Source organism: Meriones unguiculatus, chromosome 20 (assembly GCF_030254825.1).
Source record: "Meriones unguiculatus strain TT.TT164.6M chromosome 20, Bangor_MerUng_6.1, whole genome shotgun sequence".
Taxonomy (NCBI): domain Eukaryota; kingdom Metazoa; phylum Chordata; class Mammalia; order Rodentia; family Muridae; genus Meriones; species Meriones unguiculatus.
In genome coordinates, this window is record NC_083367.1 from 61,980,240 (window position 1) to 62,000,916 (window position 20,677).

General features: G+C 47.1%; 1 protein-coding gene across 2 annotated transcripts in view; it reads left to right on the plus strand.

Annotated features, from left to right (window-relative positions):
- Positions 1 to 16,046, plus strand: part of Prkn (parkin RBR E3 ubiquitin protein ligase) — a 1,198,654-nt gene extending 1,182,608 nt beyond the window's left edge. For both annotated transcript variants that reach the window (XM_060373144.1, XM_060373145.1), the window contains 2 exons: positions 8,932 to 9,049; positions 14,138 to 16,046. In XM_060373144.1, the coding sequence (XP_060229127.1) occupies positions 8,932 to 9,049; positions 14,138 to 14,250 (231 nt within the window). In that variant the 3' untranslated portion in view covers positions 14,251 to 16,046. The remainder of the gene's footprint in view (positions 1 to 8,931; positions 9,050 to 14,137) is intronic.
- Positions 16,047 to 20,677: the final 4,631 nt, after the last annotated feature.

The window sequence follows — 20,677 nt, forward strand, 5'->3', positions numbered from 1 at the left end:
TCATCTCAGTATCAGCACTGATCAGCACCACCCACGTTCCTGTGATTAGCCAAGTCAATTAGGACACTTGCAGACTGGAGTGTGGGGACGCCTGAGATTGCTTACCACACACAAATGCACACACACACACCTTCTCATCTGTAAGTGACACAGGAAAAGGCTTGTGGTATATATGTCTGTTTGTTTGTTTTTTGATCAACATGCAGAGTAGTGCATGTCATTACAGCGATTTCACACACAGTCTCGGTTTTGATGGTTTTGATCCCCCGTCTCCCTCTCCTCCCCCGTCCTTCCTGCCTCGCCCTGTTCTCTTTCATCCCCAGCAGCTCCCTTTCTGTTTTCATGTCACCTGTTCCCTCACCCTCCCTGTGCCTCCTACCTCTGTACACTCTTATCAACTCTGCCTTGTCCTGCTGAGTTTCCCTCTGTCCCTGGCTGTTTGTAGACATTGTTCTAGGTTTTGGAAATTCTGCTATAACTTAATTGAATACATCGCCTGTGTCTTTTGGCGTTACCCCAGACCCTTTGTCTACGTTTTAGAGCCTTTGTTCTGGTCTCTGGAATGATTCCTACATTTCTAAGATGTTTCAGTAATGTTCATTTTTCTTTATATGTGCACAAATGTGTTATTGTCTTGACCTTGTCCTTCATCTTTGATTTTTTTTCCCCTCCTGTGCTGTCTTGTCTGTTGACGATGCTTTGTGGTGTTGTTTATTTGATGGATCACTACTTTCATTTCCAGAATTTTTATTTGGTGTCTTAGCAGTGTCTTTGCTGAGTTTTTCTTCGGCTATGCCTGCTCCTTTTAGCTTAACTAAGCACAAACTACAGTTATTTGAGAAGAGGAAACGACAACTGAGAAACGCCTCCATAAGGTTGGCGTGTAGGCAAGTCTGTGGGATGGGGTCTTTATCAAGGATGTTGCAGGCTATCCTACAGGGAGCAGTACCACCCCCAGGCTGGTCCTGGGTTCTGAAAGAAATCAGGCTGAGCAAGCCATGGGGAGCAAGCTGGTAAGCAGCTCTCTTCCATGGCTTCTGCATCAGCTCCTGCCTCCAGGGTCCTGCCCTGTTTGAATTCTTTTTACTTTGTTTTTTGTTTGTTTGCTTGCTTTGCCTTGCTTTGTTTTTGAGACAGGGTTTCTCCGTGTAGCCCTGGCTATCCTGAAACTCACTATGTAGACCAGGCTGGCCTTGAACCAAGAAGTCCACCTGCCTCTACTTCCTGAGCGCTAGGGTTAAAAGTGTGCGCCATCACTGCCTGGCTTATCTTGAGCCCTTGTCCTGACTTCCCTTAGTGATAGGCTGTGATAGGGAATTTGAGCTGAAAGAAACCCTTTCTTGGTTGGTTCTTGGTCATGGTGTTTTATCCCAGCAATGGAAATCCTAACTTAAGACATCAACTTTTTTTTTCTCTCCTCCATATTGCTAAAGGTTTCGTTCACTTTGATAACTAACTCTCTTGTCTATGTCCTTACTTCATCTGTTTATTTGGGTCCTTCATATGGTCACTGTTCCTTTTTAAAGGTCAGGCTGTGGGGCCGGTGAGATGGCTTGGCAGGGAAAGGTCTTACCGCCAAGCCTTAGTACAGACCTTATAACCTGTGCCGAGGCAGGAGAGAACTGACTCCTTGAGTTGTCCTCTGATCTTCATACATGTACTGTGGCCTGCACACATGTGCTATGGCATGCATGCATGTGCTGTGACCTCCATTCATGTGCTTGACATTCATACATGCTGGGGCCTGCATGCATGTGCTGTGGCATGCACACGTGTGTGTGCGCGTTACCCCATCAGTGTCTGTGATCACTGGGAGCTGTGAGGCTGTGGGTGGGTCATGATGGGCATGGTTGTTGTCTCATTGTTTCTCTTGATTATGTTCTGTGGATCCATCGAGGTGGCTACGTCCGTCCTCCAGTTTTAAACGGCTCCCCATTTTTAGTTTGTTTTCGCGTGAGTCCTCTGGAAATTTCTTCACTAGGAATTTTGTCTCCTGCTGCTTTGGGGGGAGTGTGTCATGGCATCTGGGGGGACCATCAGTCCTGGAAGTGAATGGCAGGAGGCAATGCTGTGAGATCCACTTGTGAGCCACCAGTAAGATTCAGACGCTGGCAGTGGGGTGGAGACTATGGTAGTGTGTGTGTGTGTGTGTGTGTGTGTGTGTGTGTGTGTGTTTGTCTTGGAATTAAGAGTATTAATATTTATGATATGAAATAGGAGCCCAGCATGGTGGCTCACACTTTTAATCCCAGTGCTCAGGAAGCAGAGGCAGGCAGACCTCTGAATTCAAAGGGAACCTGGTCTACAAAGCAAGCCCCAGGACAGCAAGGACTACACAGGGAAAGAAAAAAAACAAAACAACACCAAAACATGTGAGATGGTCAGTGTGCAATACCTGAAATTTACCTGTAAACCCCTCCTGCCCAAGGAACAGGTAACTTCCTGGAATGTTGGGAGTTGCATTTCTTGGAAAATAACAACAAAGCCACATGGGTTTGTCCTTAAAAGCACCTGCAAAACATGCCTCAAGGCCACTCAGCTGGGATTCCAGGAGTCATCCTAACCAAAGTCCATCTTGGTCAGTCTTTAATGAAGCTTGCTTCAGATTGGCTCAAATGGTGGAACTGGCTCCTCTCAGGAGAATCTCAGAATTAACACAGTGAGTGGGATGGCAGCCCCAAACACAGCTCCACCTCACATCGGCAGCAGCGGGAGGAATTCTATGAGGGAACCTGTGGTCAGGTAAAGGCAGCATCCTTGACTTCACCACGGAAGAGTTTCAGGATGAGCCAGAATCAAGCGGGGTCGGGGTTTAACAGGAGGAAAGTTTCACGGAGACTTAAGCTGTGGGGTTGGACAGTTCTCGAAAGGAGAGCACAAGCAGGGAACAGAGGCTTCTCCAGAGCGGGTCCACCAGCTGAGGAGCCTTATGTGCTGTTTACAGTGGCTTCTGAAGTTACACCTCGAAGGGTTGCTGAGGAGCCATTCTGTTTCTTTAAATGAGACTATGGGCTGGTTCCAGACTGGGCTTGTGTTACAGCTGGTAAGGTAAAATCCCAGGTCGCTTGGTGTGCCGGGAAGGCTAAGATATTTTGACTGTAAACAAAGCCTTGTTTGTGAGATTCCCAGAAAATATCTGGCAAAAGAGAGTAAGGCCTTCCTTGTAGGTCAGGCAGGCTCAGCCTCAGGCATGATTCATTGTTACCTATGAAATAAAAAAGGAAGAATTTTCTCATTAGCCAACACCTCTGCATCAAAGCAGTGCCTTCATTGTCAGCAGCCTTCACAGCCAAGTTCCTTGTGCTGCTCTTCTCTGACCTCAGCTGATGAGAAGCTTCACTCTCCCCTCTCCATGTCCCCTTAATCTCCTCTACCTGTCATTCTGCTTTGGAACGAGTTGCGGAGGGTGGTGAAGCTTAGAAAAGATGAGCACTAAGTGAGAAAGAAAGCATTGGAGTTGGAGAGGCAGCAGAGTGAATGTTGCTGTGAAATGTAAAATGAGGAAGATATTTATAGGTGAACAAAAGAGAGACAAGGACATCTTCCAGTGAGACAGAGGTTAAATCACAGATGTTTAACAAAAACAGTGCAGGAATGTAAATAATAACAGAAAAGAAAATAAAGAAAAAACCAAGCAGGGCTGGAGAGGTGGCTCAAAGGTTAAGAGGACTGGCTGCTTTTCCAAAGGTCCTGAGTTCAATTCCCAGCAACCACATGATGTCTCGTAACCATCTATAATGAGATCTTGTGCCCTCTTCTGGCCTACATGTAGGCCGAACACTGTATACATAATAAATAAATAAATCTTTAAAAAATTAAAGAAAAACAAAAACATAAGCAACTACAAAGCTGCCCTTAGTCAGTGTCCCTTCCTCAGTGAGATGACAGTACCCCCTCCACTCAGATTGTCCTTTGTGTCAGTCTCCACAGTTCCAGGGAGGACTGCAGACCTCAGCAGTCCAGGCTGGCTGTGGACATCTCTCCAGGTAGAAGGATTTCTGAACCTAGAATCCGCCCTGCCTCCCCAGGCAAGTTGGTCGTGCCTCTGATGAATTGAGCATTGGACCTTCCAGGGGCAGGACCTTCTGTGGTTTAGGCTCTGAAGGGCTGAGCAAGACCAGCCCACATGAGCATCTTTGTGTGCCACCAGCCTCTGGCTCCCACAGCTGGCTCCTAACTCTGCCATGGAGCTCACCCTGGCCACAGTGGGCATTTTTCCTCCGACGCTATCTCAGGGCCAGGTTCACTGGCCACATTTTGGCTAGACACTATCATGCCCAGCCCACTGGAATCTGCTCTGTGTGTTTGATTTTGAGTGGCCCCGGATGCTCCTGTGCGTAGTTCACTGGTGGAGACAGTTACCTCTGATGAGCAGAGTAGCTATGGCCTCAGGCCCGGTGGCGGCAAGCAGCAGTGAGCTCCGGAATCTATTATGAGGAGCTCCCTGGCACACAGCAAATGAGGAGGCATGTCAGGGAGCTGCAGCAGCCCTCGTCCTCTGTCTGTCCCTTGGTGCATCCTCTCACTCAGATGCAACTTTTAATCCGTCATCTTTTCTGCAAGTAGAAAGAAAAATTATTTTTACATTTACTTAGTGTGTGTGTGTGTGTGTGTGTGTGTGTGTGTGTGTGTGTGTGTGTGAATGTTTTGTCTGCACATACATTTGTGCATTGTTCGTATGCCTGGCACTAAGGAAGCCACAAGAGGGTGCTGTATCCTCTAGAACTGGAATCACAGATGGTTGTGAGCTACCATGTTGGTGCAGGAAATGGAACCAGGATCTTGCGGTGCTGTAAAGCACTGAGCCATTTCTCTAGCCCCTGAGTCTTTACAATGTATCTAGCAGGAGAAAATGGGCAAATGGTACAGGCATGACAATGTGGACAATGCTTCCTCCTGGTGAGAAACTGAAGATGGTTCTTGTCTTCGTTTTTCGTGCTTGTACTTCTCGGATTTTGCATAATTCATATGTGTATTTTGAGGTGAAAATTTTTTGGAACATTTTTAAATGCCAGTCACAGTCTTGAAGCAACACCAGTAACATGAAATTAAGAATTTTAATTCATTACAATTTTGACTTTGCACATTTATAAGACTATTTGATATTTTAGCCTGCTCAATGTGAATAAATATATATAATATAAAACAAGTAACATATAACAGCTCCTTCTCTAAGGGGGAATCATAGAGGATTTGTTCTGAGTCAGATATGAGTGGCCAAGACTAGGAATGGCAATCCTGATGCCCTCAATGGCTTGCACTGCTGTGGAAAAGGTTACATGTTCTTTTCTAGTCGCAGAACGAAAGTACAGCACAGTGGTCCACCCCTGTGGTCCCAGTACTTGGGAGGTAGGAGCAGGAAGATCAGGAGTACAAGGCCATCGTCAGCTACATAATTAGTTTGATGCCAGTGTAGACTACGTGAGACCCTATCTCAAAAACAAGAGAAAAAAAAATGTGATAAGAAACATCAGATCGGCAGGCAGGTTACATTAAAATGGGAAATCTCTGCTACCATTTTCAAATGCTGTCTTACAGCATGCCTAGCTCTGGGCTTGGTGGAAGTCAGTGGTCTGCTAAGAATACTTTCCGGAGGTTCTATCATGTTCCAGAGTTCGAATCCACAGGGAAAAGATTACAGACTCAATTCAAATCTTAATTAAATGAGTTTATTAATTGCTGCTGCCAGAACCACAACCAAAGTGAGGGCTTGCCGTGCAGAAGAGGCGAGAGGAAGCTGGGCACCAAAATTGCCTTGTTTTTATGGACTGCACAGCTGAGCGGGAAACTGTGTCAGGCCCCTCAGTCGGAGAGGACCTGGCCCTGTCAGCCCCTGTTACACAGCGACAAGCAGCAAGCGGGTTTACAAAAGCCAGAATGAATGGCTAATTATCTAACAGTAGTTTTTACAGTCCCGGGGAAGGGGACAGGAGTCGGAGTTGCCAGGACCTTATCTTTTAGGAATTTAGAACGGGTGTTGAGCACAAAAGGGAGTTTTCTTTAGCCATCACAATTAGAGAATCACAAAGCTGGGTCCAATTCAGAGCCCAGTGATAAATGGCTATTGAGGGGACTGACATGACAATAGTCCAAATCAATTTGACTCTGAATCTGAGATATCCTGTCTCTTTAGAATCAAGACATTCTGGTTGGCCAGTCAGCCTGCATAATCTTGACTATCAGTGTGGCTCTGCCAGAGAACTGACATTTATATATCTATAGCCAATCACATATAATGTGAAACTTAGTTTTTACACCATAACATATAAAGTAGACATGCATGTACAACCACCACTTTGGGAAATACGGGTTCATGCTCTCTCCAGGAGCCCCAGACAAAAACAATTAAGGGAAGATTTACTTTGTTCGAAGTCTGAAGGGATAAAGTTCATGTGGCATTGGGTGCTGGCGTTCAGCTTCTTCCTCCCTTTTGCATCTTTGTTCAGTACAGGCCCCATCCTCATGGGATGATGTAACCCACATTCAGCACAGGCCTTCCTTCCTCAGCTAAACCTCTATGGGAACACCGTTACATAAATACTGGGAACGGTACTTCCTAGGTGATTCTCAAGCCAGTCAAGTTGACAATGAAGAGTAAATACTCTAACCACCAGGCCTTTAGGATCCCATGTGCATCAGCCAGACTGAAGACATGCATGTTAATGATACAGCTAAAATGTGTGTCTGGGTACCAGATCTTGAAACATCAACCACAGCTTCATCGCTGGATTCCTGTCTATAGGGTGTGCCAGAGCTAAAGGAAGCTTTTATCAACCTACAGTTCAGCAATCAAGCCAACTCTGGTTTACTCTAACAATGTGCTCACAAATCCTGAGCGTTTCTTTGCCTTACCAGAGGATGATATTAACGTGTGATCATGTTAACAGAAATGGGTCTGACCCCACTGTCCAGCCCTTGAAAAGGCTCACCTTGGTGCCGGTCACCGCCATCATGGAGGCATCCCTGTGCTCACCCGTTTCATGGGGCCTCCTCCAGACGACTGTTACTTACTCAGTTAAGGTTGACTGAGCTCCTGCTGTTTCCCAGGCACCATGCCAAGGGCTGGAAATACGAGGATGACTCAAGCATGACCTTGGTCTTGAAGAACTCACTTTCTCCTGGAAAAACAGACATAAATACCAAGGTCCCTACAAAAGCTGCCAAAAGCTGTAACTTAGAAATAAATAGTTGTTTCCTTCATACTCCTTCATTCAGATTGGAAAGTTTAATAACTAAAGGGTTAGACCATGAAGGTGAATGAAAGTTGGATTTATCCTCGAAGCTACATTCTGCTCACTAGACTTTGGGTCTCATACTGTGAAAATTGGGATTCGGGGAGCTGGGGGGTGGTTACTAAGGTGAGGCTTCTGAGAATAGGTGGCCCATCACCTCTTCCTTCACTTCTGCTGACAGAGGACAGGCCCCAGCATGGCTTGGCTCTCAAGCCCAGTGCTGCGGGCTGGAAACTTGCTAGTGAGCATCTGTGCATGGGGCTGGCAGCCTTTGGGTCTCCAAGGTTATTGCATTTAGTTAGCATCATTGTTACCAAGTAGCCCTGGAAATATTTTTAAGTCATTATTACAAGTTAATAAAATGACTTGCATGTTTGTATTAAAGCAAAGGATGGATGGATGGATGGATGCATGGATGGATGGATGGATGGATGGATGGATGGATGGATGGGCAGGCAGACAGGTGGGCAGGTGGTTGGACAGGCAGACAGACAGACAGATAGATAAAGTGCCATGTGGTCATGGTGGAGGGGCTCTAGTTGGATTAACATTTTTAAATACAATTCTAGGTCACAAAGATCTTATACTGAACTTAAAAATGACCAGTTCTTGCTCTGCACAGGTCAGCCAGTACTTGAAGTAAGTGGAAAGTGTCAGGGTGTCTGAATGACCAGGCAGGTACAGAATGAAGCACCTGTCTGCGGTGGCTCTTTTGGAGTCCCATCCCTAGCTGAGGATGTCTTAGTTGGTTTTCAACAGGATTAGGTTTTCAACATACCAATTGGGGTGTGAGTGAGGCAGCCAGCCCATAGCAGGAGATGAAGAGCCAAGGATGATCTAGTCCTTGGTGACATGAATATGCTAGCAGAGGTATCATGGCTTACCATATTATAGATCCTGAAGGGATTTAAAATATCAGCCAGTGACCCATGCCACGTGCTCAATGTAGGGTCGTTAGGAAATGAACCCCCAGTCCTTAGCACCCCATGTTTTATTTCACTTGAGAGGGTTTGCAGAGAGGATGAGGAATCCTTGCCAGTCTTGCATCTGAGTGGATTTGAACCCAGGAAGCTGCTTGCCGAGCCCACATTCCTAATATCTGCCATCAGCGACCCCTGAACTCCGCCTCTCTCTGTGATCACTTGTTCTCTCTCCTGTGCCTTCTGGGATAGCACTGGAGGCTTCTGGGATAGCACTGGAGGCCCCCATTTTCCAGGGGCAAGTAGTAAATGGAGGAAGATTCAGGAGGGAGCAGAAAAGTGAAGATTGTACAATCCCGAAGACTCTCCCACCATCAATGCCTCCAAGTCTAAGGAATGAAAACCAATGTGTTCATGTCACACTCAACGAAGGGGGTATCAAGAGGCATGTAAAAATGTTTATCACATGCCTGCACATTAACCACTTGCTACATATTATTTATTACAATCACATAAAATCCTCAGAACAGAGAAGTCTATGCTGTAAAACTGAGCAATCTTTTCTGAGCCATCCTCCTTAGCTCATAAGCATATGCCATGTGCCAAGAACGGGGACAGCATGTCCAACGCTGTCCAGCACTTGTCAAACAAGTTAATATTTAAGCTTGCCCAAAGGCATATATCCATCTTTGAGAAGTGTTTACACCAGCACTTCAAGAAGTGCAGACTTCAGCCCTAATAATAAAGACTTAACGCTTCCTTTGTCTCTGCCAATCCAGGCCTACCGGGTGGATAAAAGAGCCGCAGAGCAGGCGCGTTGGGAGGAAGCCTCCAAGGAGACCATCAAGAAAACCACTAAGCCTTGTCCTCGCTGCAATGTGCCAGTTGAAAAGAATGGTGAGTGTATGCTGAGACAAGAGCCAGGCTTGCTGGGGCCCGCCTGCAGGGAGGCCTCGGGTAGCGGTTTGGGCTTCTGAGAGGATGCACAGCTTGAGGCGGGGTAGGCAGAGTGCGAGCATCTGTTCTTCAGCGTGCAAATCCTCAACCTCCTAAACCCAAATTCCACTAAAACTAGCCTAGATTCCAGACAGAAATTTGGGATGTTCTCTGATGCTAATGTATGCCGGGAGGCGGGCGACAGTAGCAGCTTCCAAGGTGGTTTCTGTGGGATGAAATTCTACCCTTGGACTGGAAGCTGGGGTGGTAAATGAAACTTTCTGGTGAGATGGTGGCCAGCCATGGGTGACATCAAATGCATCAGGCCTCAGGCCAGGGCCTGTGAAGAGAGAAGTCGCACAAGATACGCTAGCGGTGCTTCTACATGGCATTAGACACTAGGCGTGTGATGAGTCACCTGCTGTTATACCAACAATAAAGTCCAATGTGCTCACAGTCTCCTCCACAGGCCCCGAGAGTCCAGACTGAGGGACAAGGGGCACTGCCATGTCAACTCCACCTGTCAGGTGATGCTGTCTCCATGTCCCCTCATGGAGAATAGTAACAAAAATGTTACTATTTTGTGCCATATCCCGAGCCCTCTCTAAGGACAGAGCACTCACTTCTCAGGCTGCTTGAGGAAGCTGACGCAAGGGGCAGCATTCCAAGCGTGCATCCACACGGTAAAGCATTTCAGAATTTCTTTGGTGAAGAAACGGGGCTAGATTTATTTAATCAACCTTTGCGCAAAACTTTTGGCCATGAACACCCTCTCCTTGCCACACATACGCACGTGCCCCGTCCCTCTTGCTAATACCCCTTGAAGATTGGAACTCACAAGATTGGTTCTTATGTCCCTGCTGCGGGGGAGGCAGAGCCTGAAATGGCACTCATGCCAGGCTCCTCTGTTCAAATGTCAGCATCACCAGGCTTTGGAAAGGGACTTCTTCTTATACCTCCCAGCAAAGCTCCTGTGACTTTTAAGAATTTAAAACAACTGTTTGGACATATCTCAGGATGACATGAAATGAGGGCAGACCCAGTTTTCCTAGAATGTACCATTTTGCAGTCAACAGGCTTAAGAATAAGCACATTTGTGTTCTAATGGTTCTTCTTAAACCCAGGCGTTGTCCCACCAGGATTGTCCCCTCCTGACTCATGTAGTCACATTCACTGCCCTCATCAATGCTGGAACCACATGGAAACCCCAGAGCACTTACACTGAAAGATGTGCCCCTCCCACCTGTTCATTCACAGGCCAGAGGACTTGGCTCTCCAAGAGACTGGGGATCAACTCAGCTCTAACGTCCTGTGTCTGCTTGCCGTGTCCTTCAAGTGCAGCTTGGAGCCCCCTCAAGCTTGCAGGAGAATTGTCAAGTAGAAACTGCAAACTTATGGGCCTCCACACAAAGCCAACAGCCTGTATTTTTAAGCTTAATTTTAAGGTCTCCCAAAAGGCTGTAGGGCTTTGGGTGCAAGTCCAATGCATTGGTAAGCATGCTTAAGGGCACACAGCTATGCGCAGCACCTCTCCTCCCCTAGTCTACAGCACGGATATGCCATTTGAATGGAGGAAGCAGGCACCAGCATCATTTAGGGCCCCCTTCCCTGCAGCAGGGACACCAAAGTGAGCCTCACATCCTGAGAACTACTGCTGGCGCAAAACACAACTCTTCCTCCGAAGAAAGCGAGAGAGAGTTCCTCCTGAGCCAACCGTGACGTGGAACACAGATTCGAGTTGCCAGAGCGACACACCCAGCTACGGAGAGACTACGCAAACTTTTGGAGTCACTGAACAACAATTTCAGAAGGCCACGCATTTACCAGGTTGATTGGCAGGGACATCACATGGCTGGACACAGCAGAGCAGGAAGAACTCCGCTACAATCCCAGGTGCTTCGGGGTGACAGCCTGAGGACAGGAAGAAGTGGTATGCTGAGTTTACCAGTGTTTTGCCTGACAGACACAAAGCTGTTAAGTCAGGTTCAGAAACTGGTGCTAAGTGACTATTAAGGGGCTGAAGGCAGCCCAAGGCCACTTTGGGCTCAATCTGTAGCATTCTACCACCCCACATTCACAAAGTAAAATCAACAGTTCTGCAGCACCTGTACCACAGAGGGGGGTCTTTTCAGGAAACATCAGTCCACGTCACTGAGGATAGCATTCCGGTGCCCCTGGAGGCTCCGTCTTGATCAACTTGAGAATCGGTGCTTCCCACCTCCCGCAGCCATGCTCTGGACTTCCGTCCTGCCCTCTTCTCCTCTTCCTTTATTGTTGTCATTGTGTGGCTTTGACTTCGGGGAGGTTTCCGGGAATTGAATCCCTTCCATTCTGCTCCCCATATCTGTTTGGCTCCAGAGGGCTTCCTGTGTGGACAGCGCTGCGGCTTGAGGACTGGAGTAGAAGTCAGGTTCTCTTCGGCCTGGGTTCCAAGCCTCCATCAACCATTGTCACCCATGTCCCTAGCACGGGGTGCCTGTAAGCCTATCATCTATCTCCGAGGATCTATCCCTCCTGCTGGGACGCAGGGGCCAGAGGTTTTCCTTGCACAAAGATGAGGTGAAGGCTGAATGAGCTGATGTCTGCAAGGGGCCCTTTGGAGGGCCTGCTCAGTAAAAGTTGCCCCAGCATCACTCCTGTTCTGATCAGACAGCAATCCTTAATGAGTGGGTCCCACCGCCACGTTGGGCAGCCAGTCAATGTCAACGTGGCCGAGAAGAGAATAGATGTAGAAAGCAGGATGAGGGTGTTGGACATAGCTTGGGGTAAGAGGCTGCTCAGTGGACTGGCCTTGGTCCCCGGTGACCATCCCTTTCTCAGAGGGCTCTGAGCTATAGAATTGTGTTGCCTGCTTTCCTGCTCTTCCGGCTGGCAGCTGCTGAGAGGTGGCTGGCTGCAGAATGAAAGCTGATGAACCTCCAGCAAGCGCTGGAGCCTCTTAGGAACAATCTGTATCACACCAATGAGAGTGTGCGGGCACTTCCAGAGAGACAGGAGCAGGCTCAGCCCAGCCCGAGTCCCTAACTTTGAACCAGAGGTCTCTCCTGGGAAAACAAAAAGAGCTGAGTTGGTGAGCGTCACTGTTTCTTTGCGTGTCGAGACATTCCTAGAAGGGCAGTGGTTTGCAACCATCTGCAAAGAGCGCGAGGGGCAGTGCCTACCTTAGTCCTGCACACCACTCTAAGACCATGATTACCTGATGAGGTAAAAAGAAAAAGAAGGTGCAAATAGCATTGTCAGAAAAGAGTATTAAATGGCTACTAATGGGCAGGGCCCAGCAGCCACTGTACTGACTCTTCAAACACAAGCTAAACAGAACAGACCATTTCTCTAGAATCCCAGAGAAGTGCAGATCTGACCCCAGGAGTGGACCACCGTGCAAGGCAGCAGGGTGTGGACACCACCCCTGGCTTGTGCTGGAAGCCTTTTTTGCTTGCCAGCATTCCTGACAACAAGTGTGCTAGGACAACAAGCGTGTAGGGCCAACGTGGAAGATAAGGGGCTTAAACTTGACTCCCTAAGACAGGGAACTGTTCGAAAGAAATGACCTAATCAGATCTGTTGAGACACAGGCCACACCACAGGCATGGAGGTGGAGTTGAGGAGCCCAGTGACTCACCGATACAGTTTCCAGCGGGGTCATTTCTTAGAAACGCTCTAATGGGCTACAAATGGTGTCTGGTGAGCATTAGCCTCTGACCTGAAACATTGCAACGGACCTAAGCTGCCCTCGTGCTTATTATCATATGGCACCGTTAGAACAGATGCAGGCTCAAGAAACTGCACCGTCCAGGTCCCTGCTCCGTTCGTAGCTGGTTCCACGTTCAGCAAAGCAGCCCTTCCTACAGGGAGATGGAGCCATTTCTGTTTTCTTTCTTTTGTGTGTATGTGCTCACACAGGCTCACCCATGCGAGCAGGAGTGTACATGTATTCATGCGTATGTGAACAGGGGCCACAATACCTTGGGAATTGCTCAGGATGCTATCTTTTTATTTTTTATTCTTTTTTTTATTATTTATTTATAAGATTCAGTGTCTCAGGCCAGCATGATAGCCCAGTATATAAGGGTATTTGCCACCAAGCCTGATGACCTGAGGTTGACCCCTGGGATCAACCCCTACCTAGTTGAAGAAGAGAACCGGCTCCCCCAAGTTACCCTCTGACCTCCTGTAACTGAGTATGACCTTGAGTTCCTGATCTTCCTGCCTCCCTCCTCCTGAGTTTGGGAGAGCACATGAGTGCACCACCATGTCTGGTTCATACAGTGCTGAGGATCGAACCCAGGACTCCATGCATGCTAGGCAAGGACTCTACCAACTGAGCTATAGCCCCAGCATGGCAGCTTCCTATCTTTCCTTTTCAGCTTAAATAAAAATTTGAATACTGGGGCTGGAGAGATGCCTCAGAGGTTAAAAGCACTGGCTATTCTTCCAAAGGTTATGAGCTCAATTCCCAGCAACCATACGGTGGCTCATAACCATCTATAGTGAGATCTGGTGCCCTCTTCTGGTGTGCAGGCACACATGCAGACAGAGTACTGTATAAATAATAAATAAATCTTTAAAAAAATTTTATACCATTAAGGAACATGTTCTCTATTAAAAGCAGTATACTGTCCCAACTCCTGTTGATAAATTTTGCTGAGCCAAGTAACACTGAATAAATATGAAAAAATATGAAGCCCGGTGTATTATATACTAAATTATTAAATTTTAATATGTATTTAAAACCATGAGTTTAATATGCTTTTTTAATGAACAGTGAGCCATCTATGAAACACAAACCATTTGTGTCTGAACACATGAGGGAAAAAGGAGGATTCAGATGTGCAAATGGGATTTGTTCCAGAGGCAAAGAGCCCTGCCTTGATGTCATCATCTCCTCATTTCTCCAGGGCATCTCTCCTCTGGCATCCGGTGGCTCTCAGAGCCTTTCGGCTCTGTTTGCTTCGGATTGTCCGCTACAAGAGTCATTTCTGGAACGCCATGTTGGCGTGAGGACTAGCCCCCCCCCCCGTGTTTGTCACTGACTGTCATTTCTCCCCACAGGAGGATGTATGCACATGAAATGTCCACAGCCCCAGTGCAGGCTGGAGTGGTGCTGGAACTGCAGCTGTGAGTGGAACCGAGCCTGCATGGGTGACCACTGGTTCGACGTGTAGAGGGATGGCACTCGGGCACTGCCACTGGCCACACAGCCTCACGGGAGACACGGCAACTCCTACCCCATTGAACCATCTCTTCTACGCAATGCATACACGCACATACATGCACAGGCACAAGCGCAGGCTGCAGATTGCAGCACCAGACCCTAGATCCTTTCCACGGGGCCCAGGGCAAACAGCAGCACCTGCTGGGCCCCAGCAGGAGGCACTTTCAGCCTCTGGCTCCTGACAGTTATCGGAGCTGGGACAAGAGTGCAGCCCCTTGTTTTGGATTCTCATCCCAGCGAGAATTTGAGTCCACCTGGATCATTGCATAGGCTTTCCAGGCTTAACTTCCTGCCTTCACCGTCACTAAATCCATGGGATGAGGTGGGAAGTGCTTTCCAGAGATGTTGCCTCGCTCCGTATGACTTAGAGTGCCATGGATTCTCAGAAGCACACTTGAGCTCTGAGGAACTCAGTTCTTATGTAACAATCATCTATTCCTAGAGGGCCCTCAGCAATAGTCAAAAATACTTGTTTATCCCCCAAATCCTATCTTTATAAATGGTGCTGATGAGAGTACAACTCCACTGTAGAAAAGTCAGCTTATCAACCAAGTGAGACACTAGGAAAGCTAATTTGATTGCCGACTGTTTAAATTACAGGGAGGGCATGGAAGCTGAATTTGCTTCCATTCGTTTAATTATCTGCAACTTTAGAAAGAAATGATTTTTTTTTCCCCTCTGGAAATATTACAAAGTCTGTAATTTGGTTTGAAGTATTCCTGGTTCAGCCTGGAAGTTTAGCTCATGCATTTGGCTTCCCTGTAAATTTAATGGAGAAAGTGTCTATAAAGGGGATGTTTTTAGAAACAATCCCATGATGCTATTCTAATGCTAACAACAAGGTCAGGAAACAGAATATTTATAGAGGGAACATTTCTACATCATCTCAATGAAAACATTGAGCTCTCTATCAGAAGTGGGGATACCTCCTCCTTAGCTGTTAAAGGAACCCCATGCACCCAGTGGTCCTACAGGCAGGACCCCTTGCACGGGACAGTAAACCTACAGAATATTCATCAGGGTAATATACATCACATTTGAATGTTAATTTTTCCATGTTTTCTTTTCTTTTTCCTGTTTCTGTTTTATTTTGGTTTTGGTTTTGGTTTTTTTGTTTTGCTTTGCTTTTTAGAGGGAGTCTACCAGACATGAGTCCTGAAGCCAAAAATCATATAGAAATGATGGCGGTGTGAGGACAGGCTAGCAGGGCAACATCCACTCCCAAATCCCAGTGGCCCAGGTTTCCACCCCAGGTCCTGACCTAGTGTCACGTGCCGAGCCAAGGTGACAATGCCACCTGTCCTGCAGCACTCGGGCTCTATGTCACCCATCACTATTTCTTTCACAACGTTGCTTTTGCCACTGTCTCCTTCCATACCTGTGTGCTGTGGTGGTTTGGGGAAACCAGGATTATGTTTGCTGTTCTGCTTTGGTTTCAGGGACTCCCTAAAGCTCTGTGGCTCTCCAGCATGTTCTTTTTTCCTTTCTGGGATCGCTGATGTTTTCTTCAGAATAGAATAGTGATTCTTAAAATAACTTAACAGAAAAACAACCACAGTGTGTGAACATGAATCATAGCCTCTGTTGTGTGAGCACAAACAGTGAGGTAAAAAGTGGATGTCAAAAGAATGAAAATCAAACCTCTGCAAGGCAATCTTTCCTTAATACATTAAAAAATGTATTAAGAAATACCTGAAGACTGTGTCTGTGGTGGTACACAGACTCTCAATAAAAGATTCAAAAGAACGTTTGAGCCTGTCCTTGGGGGTGCATTTTTGATAAATGTTGGCGTTGTTAGGGAGAAGACAGGCTGCATTTCTCTGTGACCTCACACTGCTTGGAAGCATCATGCCCTGGAAAAAAGTGGCCCCTTTCCTCTCCATGATTAATTTTAGGGGTTCTGCTTTTTCAATTATCAAAATTTCAAAACAAGACCCCATTCTGAAATGTAATGGTTACTCTCTTGCCTTGCTCACAGACTGGCCAGCTGAGTGTCCATAAGAGAAACTGGGCTGGAGAAATGCTCAGAGGCCAAGAGCAGCTGCTTCTTTTGCAGAGGATCTGAGTTCAGCTCCCCGCACCCATAGGTGGCTCACAGCTGCCTATCATTCCAGTTCCAGGGACTCTGATGTCCTCGTCTGATTTTTGCCAGGTCCTTCAGGCACATGGTGCACATACATGCACTCAGGTTGACACACACACACACACACACATGCACACATGCACGCATGCATACACATTAGCTAGAAAGACAGGCAGGCAGATATTTTTAAGACAGAAAAGAAGAAGCTTGGGAACAGGGAAGAAGATGGTCCCGTCCAGTAATGTGCTTGCTACAAGAATATGAGGACCAGAGTTCAGGCCTCCAGAACCCACGTGAAAAAGCAGGATGCAGCAACACACACTTATAATCCTAGCACTGACAGGCTGAGACAGGAAGATCCTTGGGCCTCACTGGCCAGTCTCTTTGGTTGACGATCTCCAGGTTGAGTGAGAGACCCTGTCTCGAAAACAAAACCACAAGAACCAAACCTTTGTAAACAATAGAAAATAATCAGCATGGGCCTCCCCATGCAGGCACATCCCCGCGTCACACGCATCTGAAATAAAGCGTCAGGGTTGTGGTGCGGACTTCGTGCTGCTCCGCGTGGCTACTAGGCGCACCCCCTCATTGCCGCGGTGAAAATACTTGGCAAAGGAACTCCCCGAAGGAAGAGTTTACTTGGGCTCATAGTTTGAGGAGGGTGATGATTAATGCCGAGTGTCGACTGCATGGGACTTAGCATCACCATGGCTTGACCCTGTGTGGGTCAGGGGGGGGGGGGATTCCGGATTGGGTTAACTAAAGTGAGAAGACACTCTGTGCTGGAAAAAGTGAGCTGAACAAGCCAGCATTCACCTCCCATCGCCTCCTAACTGCAGAAACAATGGGACCAGCTGCCTCAGGCTCTTCATGCCAAGCCCCTCCCACCACAATGGATGCCCTCTCAAACTGTGAGCCAGAACAGGCCCCGCTTCTTTAAGTTACTTTTGCTGGGTATTTTGTCACAACAATAAGAAAAGTAACCAACACAAAGCTAGGTCTCCTCACATCTGGGCAGATGAGCAGCAGACAGCAGCGAGTGTTTCCTGTCAGCCACCTTCCTCCTTTTCTTCTTTGCGTCTAGTGTGGAACTCCAGGTCATGAGATGGTCTTGCCCACACCCAGGGTGGCTCTTTTTTCCTTAGTTACTCACCTTGGAAACCCCCTCACAGACACAGCCTCCACTGAGATGACCGATCAAATCAAGCTGATAGTGGAGCTGAGTCTCAAAGCCAGGAGCGGGGACCCCTCATCTTCTCGGGACCAGCACAGTGGTTGTGCCTGTCTCGTTTCAGTGTCTCCTGAAACCTGGAGAGACCATACCTGAGTAATCTTGTATAGCTGCCAGGCCAGCAGCATGCTGAGGACCCCATTGGACCCCATTGGAGCCAGAATCCGGAATCTGAGCGCTAAGAAAATGAAAAGGTCAGCTGGGCGTGGTGGTGCACACCTGTAATCCCAGCACTGGGGGAGGCAGAGGGAGGAAGATCGCCGTGAGTTAGAGGCCAGCCTGGTCTACAAAAGAAGTTCAGGATAGCCAAGGCTATCACTGTCTCAAAAAAAAAAAAAAGAAAGAAAAGAAAGACAATGAAAAGGTGAGATACCTTTTCCCCACCCGGGGCATCCACAGAGCAAAGGCTGCAAAGAAAGCAATGTATATGTGTGAGCTCTGGGTTTCAGAGCTCAAACCCTGACTCGACCACCCACATGGGTGTGAGCTCTGGAGACAAAGACAGCATCATCTCCCTCGTTGGTCTGTTGTCATGATTCACTGAATGAATTCCAATCCACAGTTGGTCGCTACTATTAATACACGAAAAGTCAATGGAGTCCACAATACCATGCAGTGAATGCACAGTAATGCAGCCGCTGGGTGTGTGCAAATGTTACCATCAAAGATCCGTGACTCCATGTGGGTTGCGGGTGATGGCGTGTGTTGGTCTTGAATGTGTTGGACAGCCTTCTTCATACTTCCAGAAATTTCTCTGTAAAGGTAAGTCTCTAGTTGTCTTTTCTAGCTGTGTGTGTTGGGTGTGCAGGTCGTATCCAAGGTATGGGTTAAGGAATTCCAAGTAGGAGTGGAAATAGTTGAGTAAAAGTAAACACGCATGCAAAAATGGGAGAAACCAACTACCCTTTTGTCCCCCCATACCCTATCATACCCTATAGCATTTCTGACAGTAAATAGATGTATAAATATGTATGTATATAAATTTATACACACACAAATATCTGTAAGTATATATGTGTAAAGGGGATTTTTTTAGAATGGCTTCCAGGCTGTGATCCAGCCAGTCCAGCAGTGACTGTTTACAAATAGAATAACCTAGTAGTTGTTCAGGCATGAGGCTGGATGTCTCATCTGGTCTTCAGTATGTATTGGAACCCTGGAGAAATAGGCTTTAATGCCAGTAAAGGAGTAGACTTACTAGCAAAGGCAAGAGCAAGTAGGCAACAAGAAAGCAAGCCTCCTCCTTCCCTGTCCTTTATATGGACTGCCAGCAGAAAATGTCCAGATTAGAGGTGCATCTTCTCACCTCAAAAACCTATATTAGAAGTGGTTCTCCCCACTTCAAATGACATAAAGAAAATCCCTCACAAATGTGTCCAGCCATTAGGGTTTTAGTTAATTCCAGATGTAGTCAAGTTGACAACCAGGAACAGCCACTGCGCAGCGTAACGCTGGACCTTCTTTGGATGAACACCTGTGGATAAACTGCCCAACCACAGCATTTGAGAGCCGCTATGGGCTTGGATAACCAGGCAACGAGTGTGCATGGAACGAACTGCTGGACCACACAGAACGATGGCGCTGTCCCGAGGGATGTGCTGTGGTCCGTCTCCTGCTCAGCTCTCAGGCTAAGAAAATCAGTTGTCACTTTACGAAGGGGTAGCTGGGACCCGGAAGACTGACTCGCATAAACCCAGCTCATAAGAGAGCTAGCTGTGTTCTTTCTCTAGAGCCTGCCTGATGCTGCTGACTATGTCTAACCAGATGCAGCTATTCCCATTGCAAAGGCAGGGCTGGTTCGGGCTAGAAAGCCTTGCTTCTAGATGTGTGGAACCTTTTCCCAAAGGGTCCCTGAGATATTTGGTCAAAGGTTTCTCTGCCTTTGACCCCTACCCCAACCAGATCAGAGAACCCAGGTCCCTTCTTCTTCACAAAGCCTGCACACACAGGCTGCCCTGCTCTTTCCTCACGGCAGATGGCTTGTGTCCCCACAGTTCTTGGTTCTGAATTTCAAACTCCAGAATGATTCAGATGGCATTTTTGGAGAGATGCTTTTGGGCATCAAATTACTCAGTGTATCTCCATGTAAAGTTTTTACCTGTGTTGTTTTTATTTTAATTGTAAAAATAATCGTATTATTATATGTTCATCATAGAAACAAAAAGAAAAATATTATGATATGTTTCAGTGCATAAAGGATCTTGCCACCGACCTGATGACCTGAATTCAGTCCCGAGAACCCACACGGTACAAAGAGAGAAGTGACTCCCAAAAGATGTCCCCTGACCTCCCCACATATACCACGGGACACCTGAACCCATACATACACAAAATTAATTTAGAAAAAAATTTGCAGTACCAATTGATTTATTCATTTGAGAATGTCCCCAGGCTTCATCATGCGCTATATCACATGTGCCAATCCATCCCTGTTTGTTTTAAGTTTCTAGATCTAATGTAACCATCTAAACATAATACAATTATTTGAAAGTTCGGATATAAAAGCTGTTATGTGACAAGGAAATTGGGGACACTAGGGCTGGAGCTGGAGCTCAGTATGACAGCACTCACCTAGCACGCTCAGGACTTGAGGTACCTTCCCAGCACCACACACACACAGGAGCAAAGAGCCAAACATGTTTACAATGTAACTTAACAGGAAAGGGGTTCACAAGTGTGAACCTACCACGATTACCATCTTGGAAGAGCGAGGGAAGCTTGATGGGAAGACTCACGAAGTCTGATTGTTCGTGCCCTCCAACCCGATTTCACATCTTGAAATCCCAACTCCCAGTGGGAGGTGTGGACTAGGAGATGAGTAGGATGAGATCATGCAGGTGGAGCCCTGGTAAGGAGATTGGTGTTGTAAGAAGCAAGCTCTGAGAGAGGCCTTTACTCCCTCCCACATGTGAAAAGGCACATGCACGCAACAGGAAGAGGACTTTCACCAGACATGAAGTCTGCAGCATCTTCGTCTTAGACATCCAGCCTCCAACACTGAATTGAGTATAGCAGCCCTCTGGGTGGGGTTTTGTTAATAGTAGCCCAAACGAACTAAGAGTA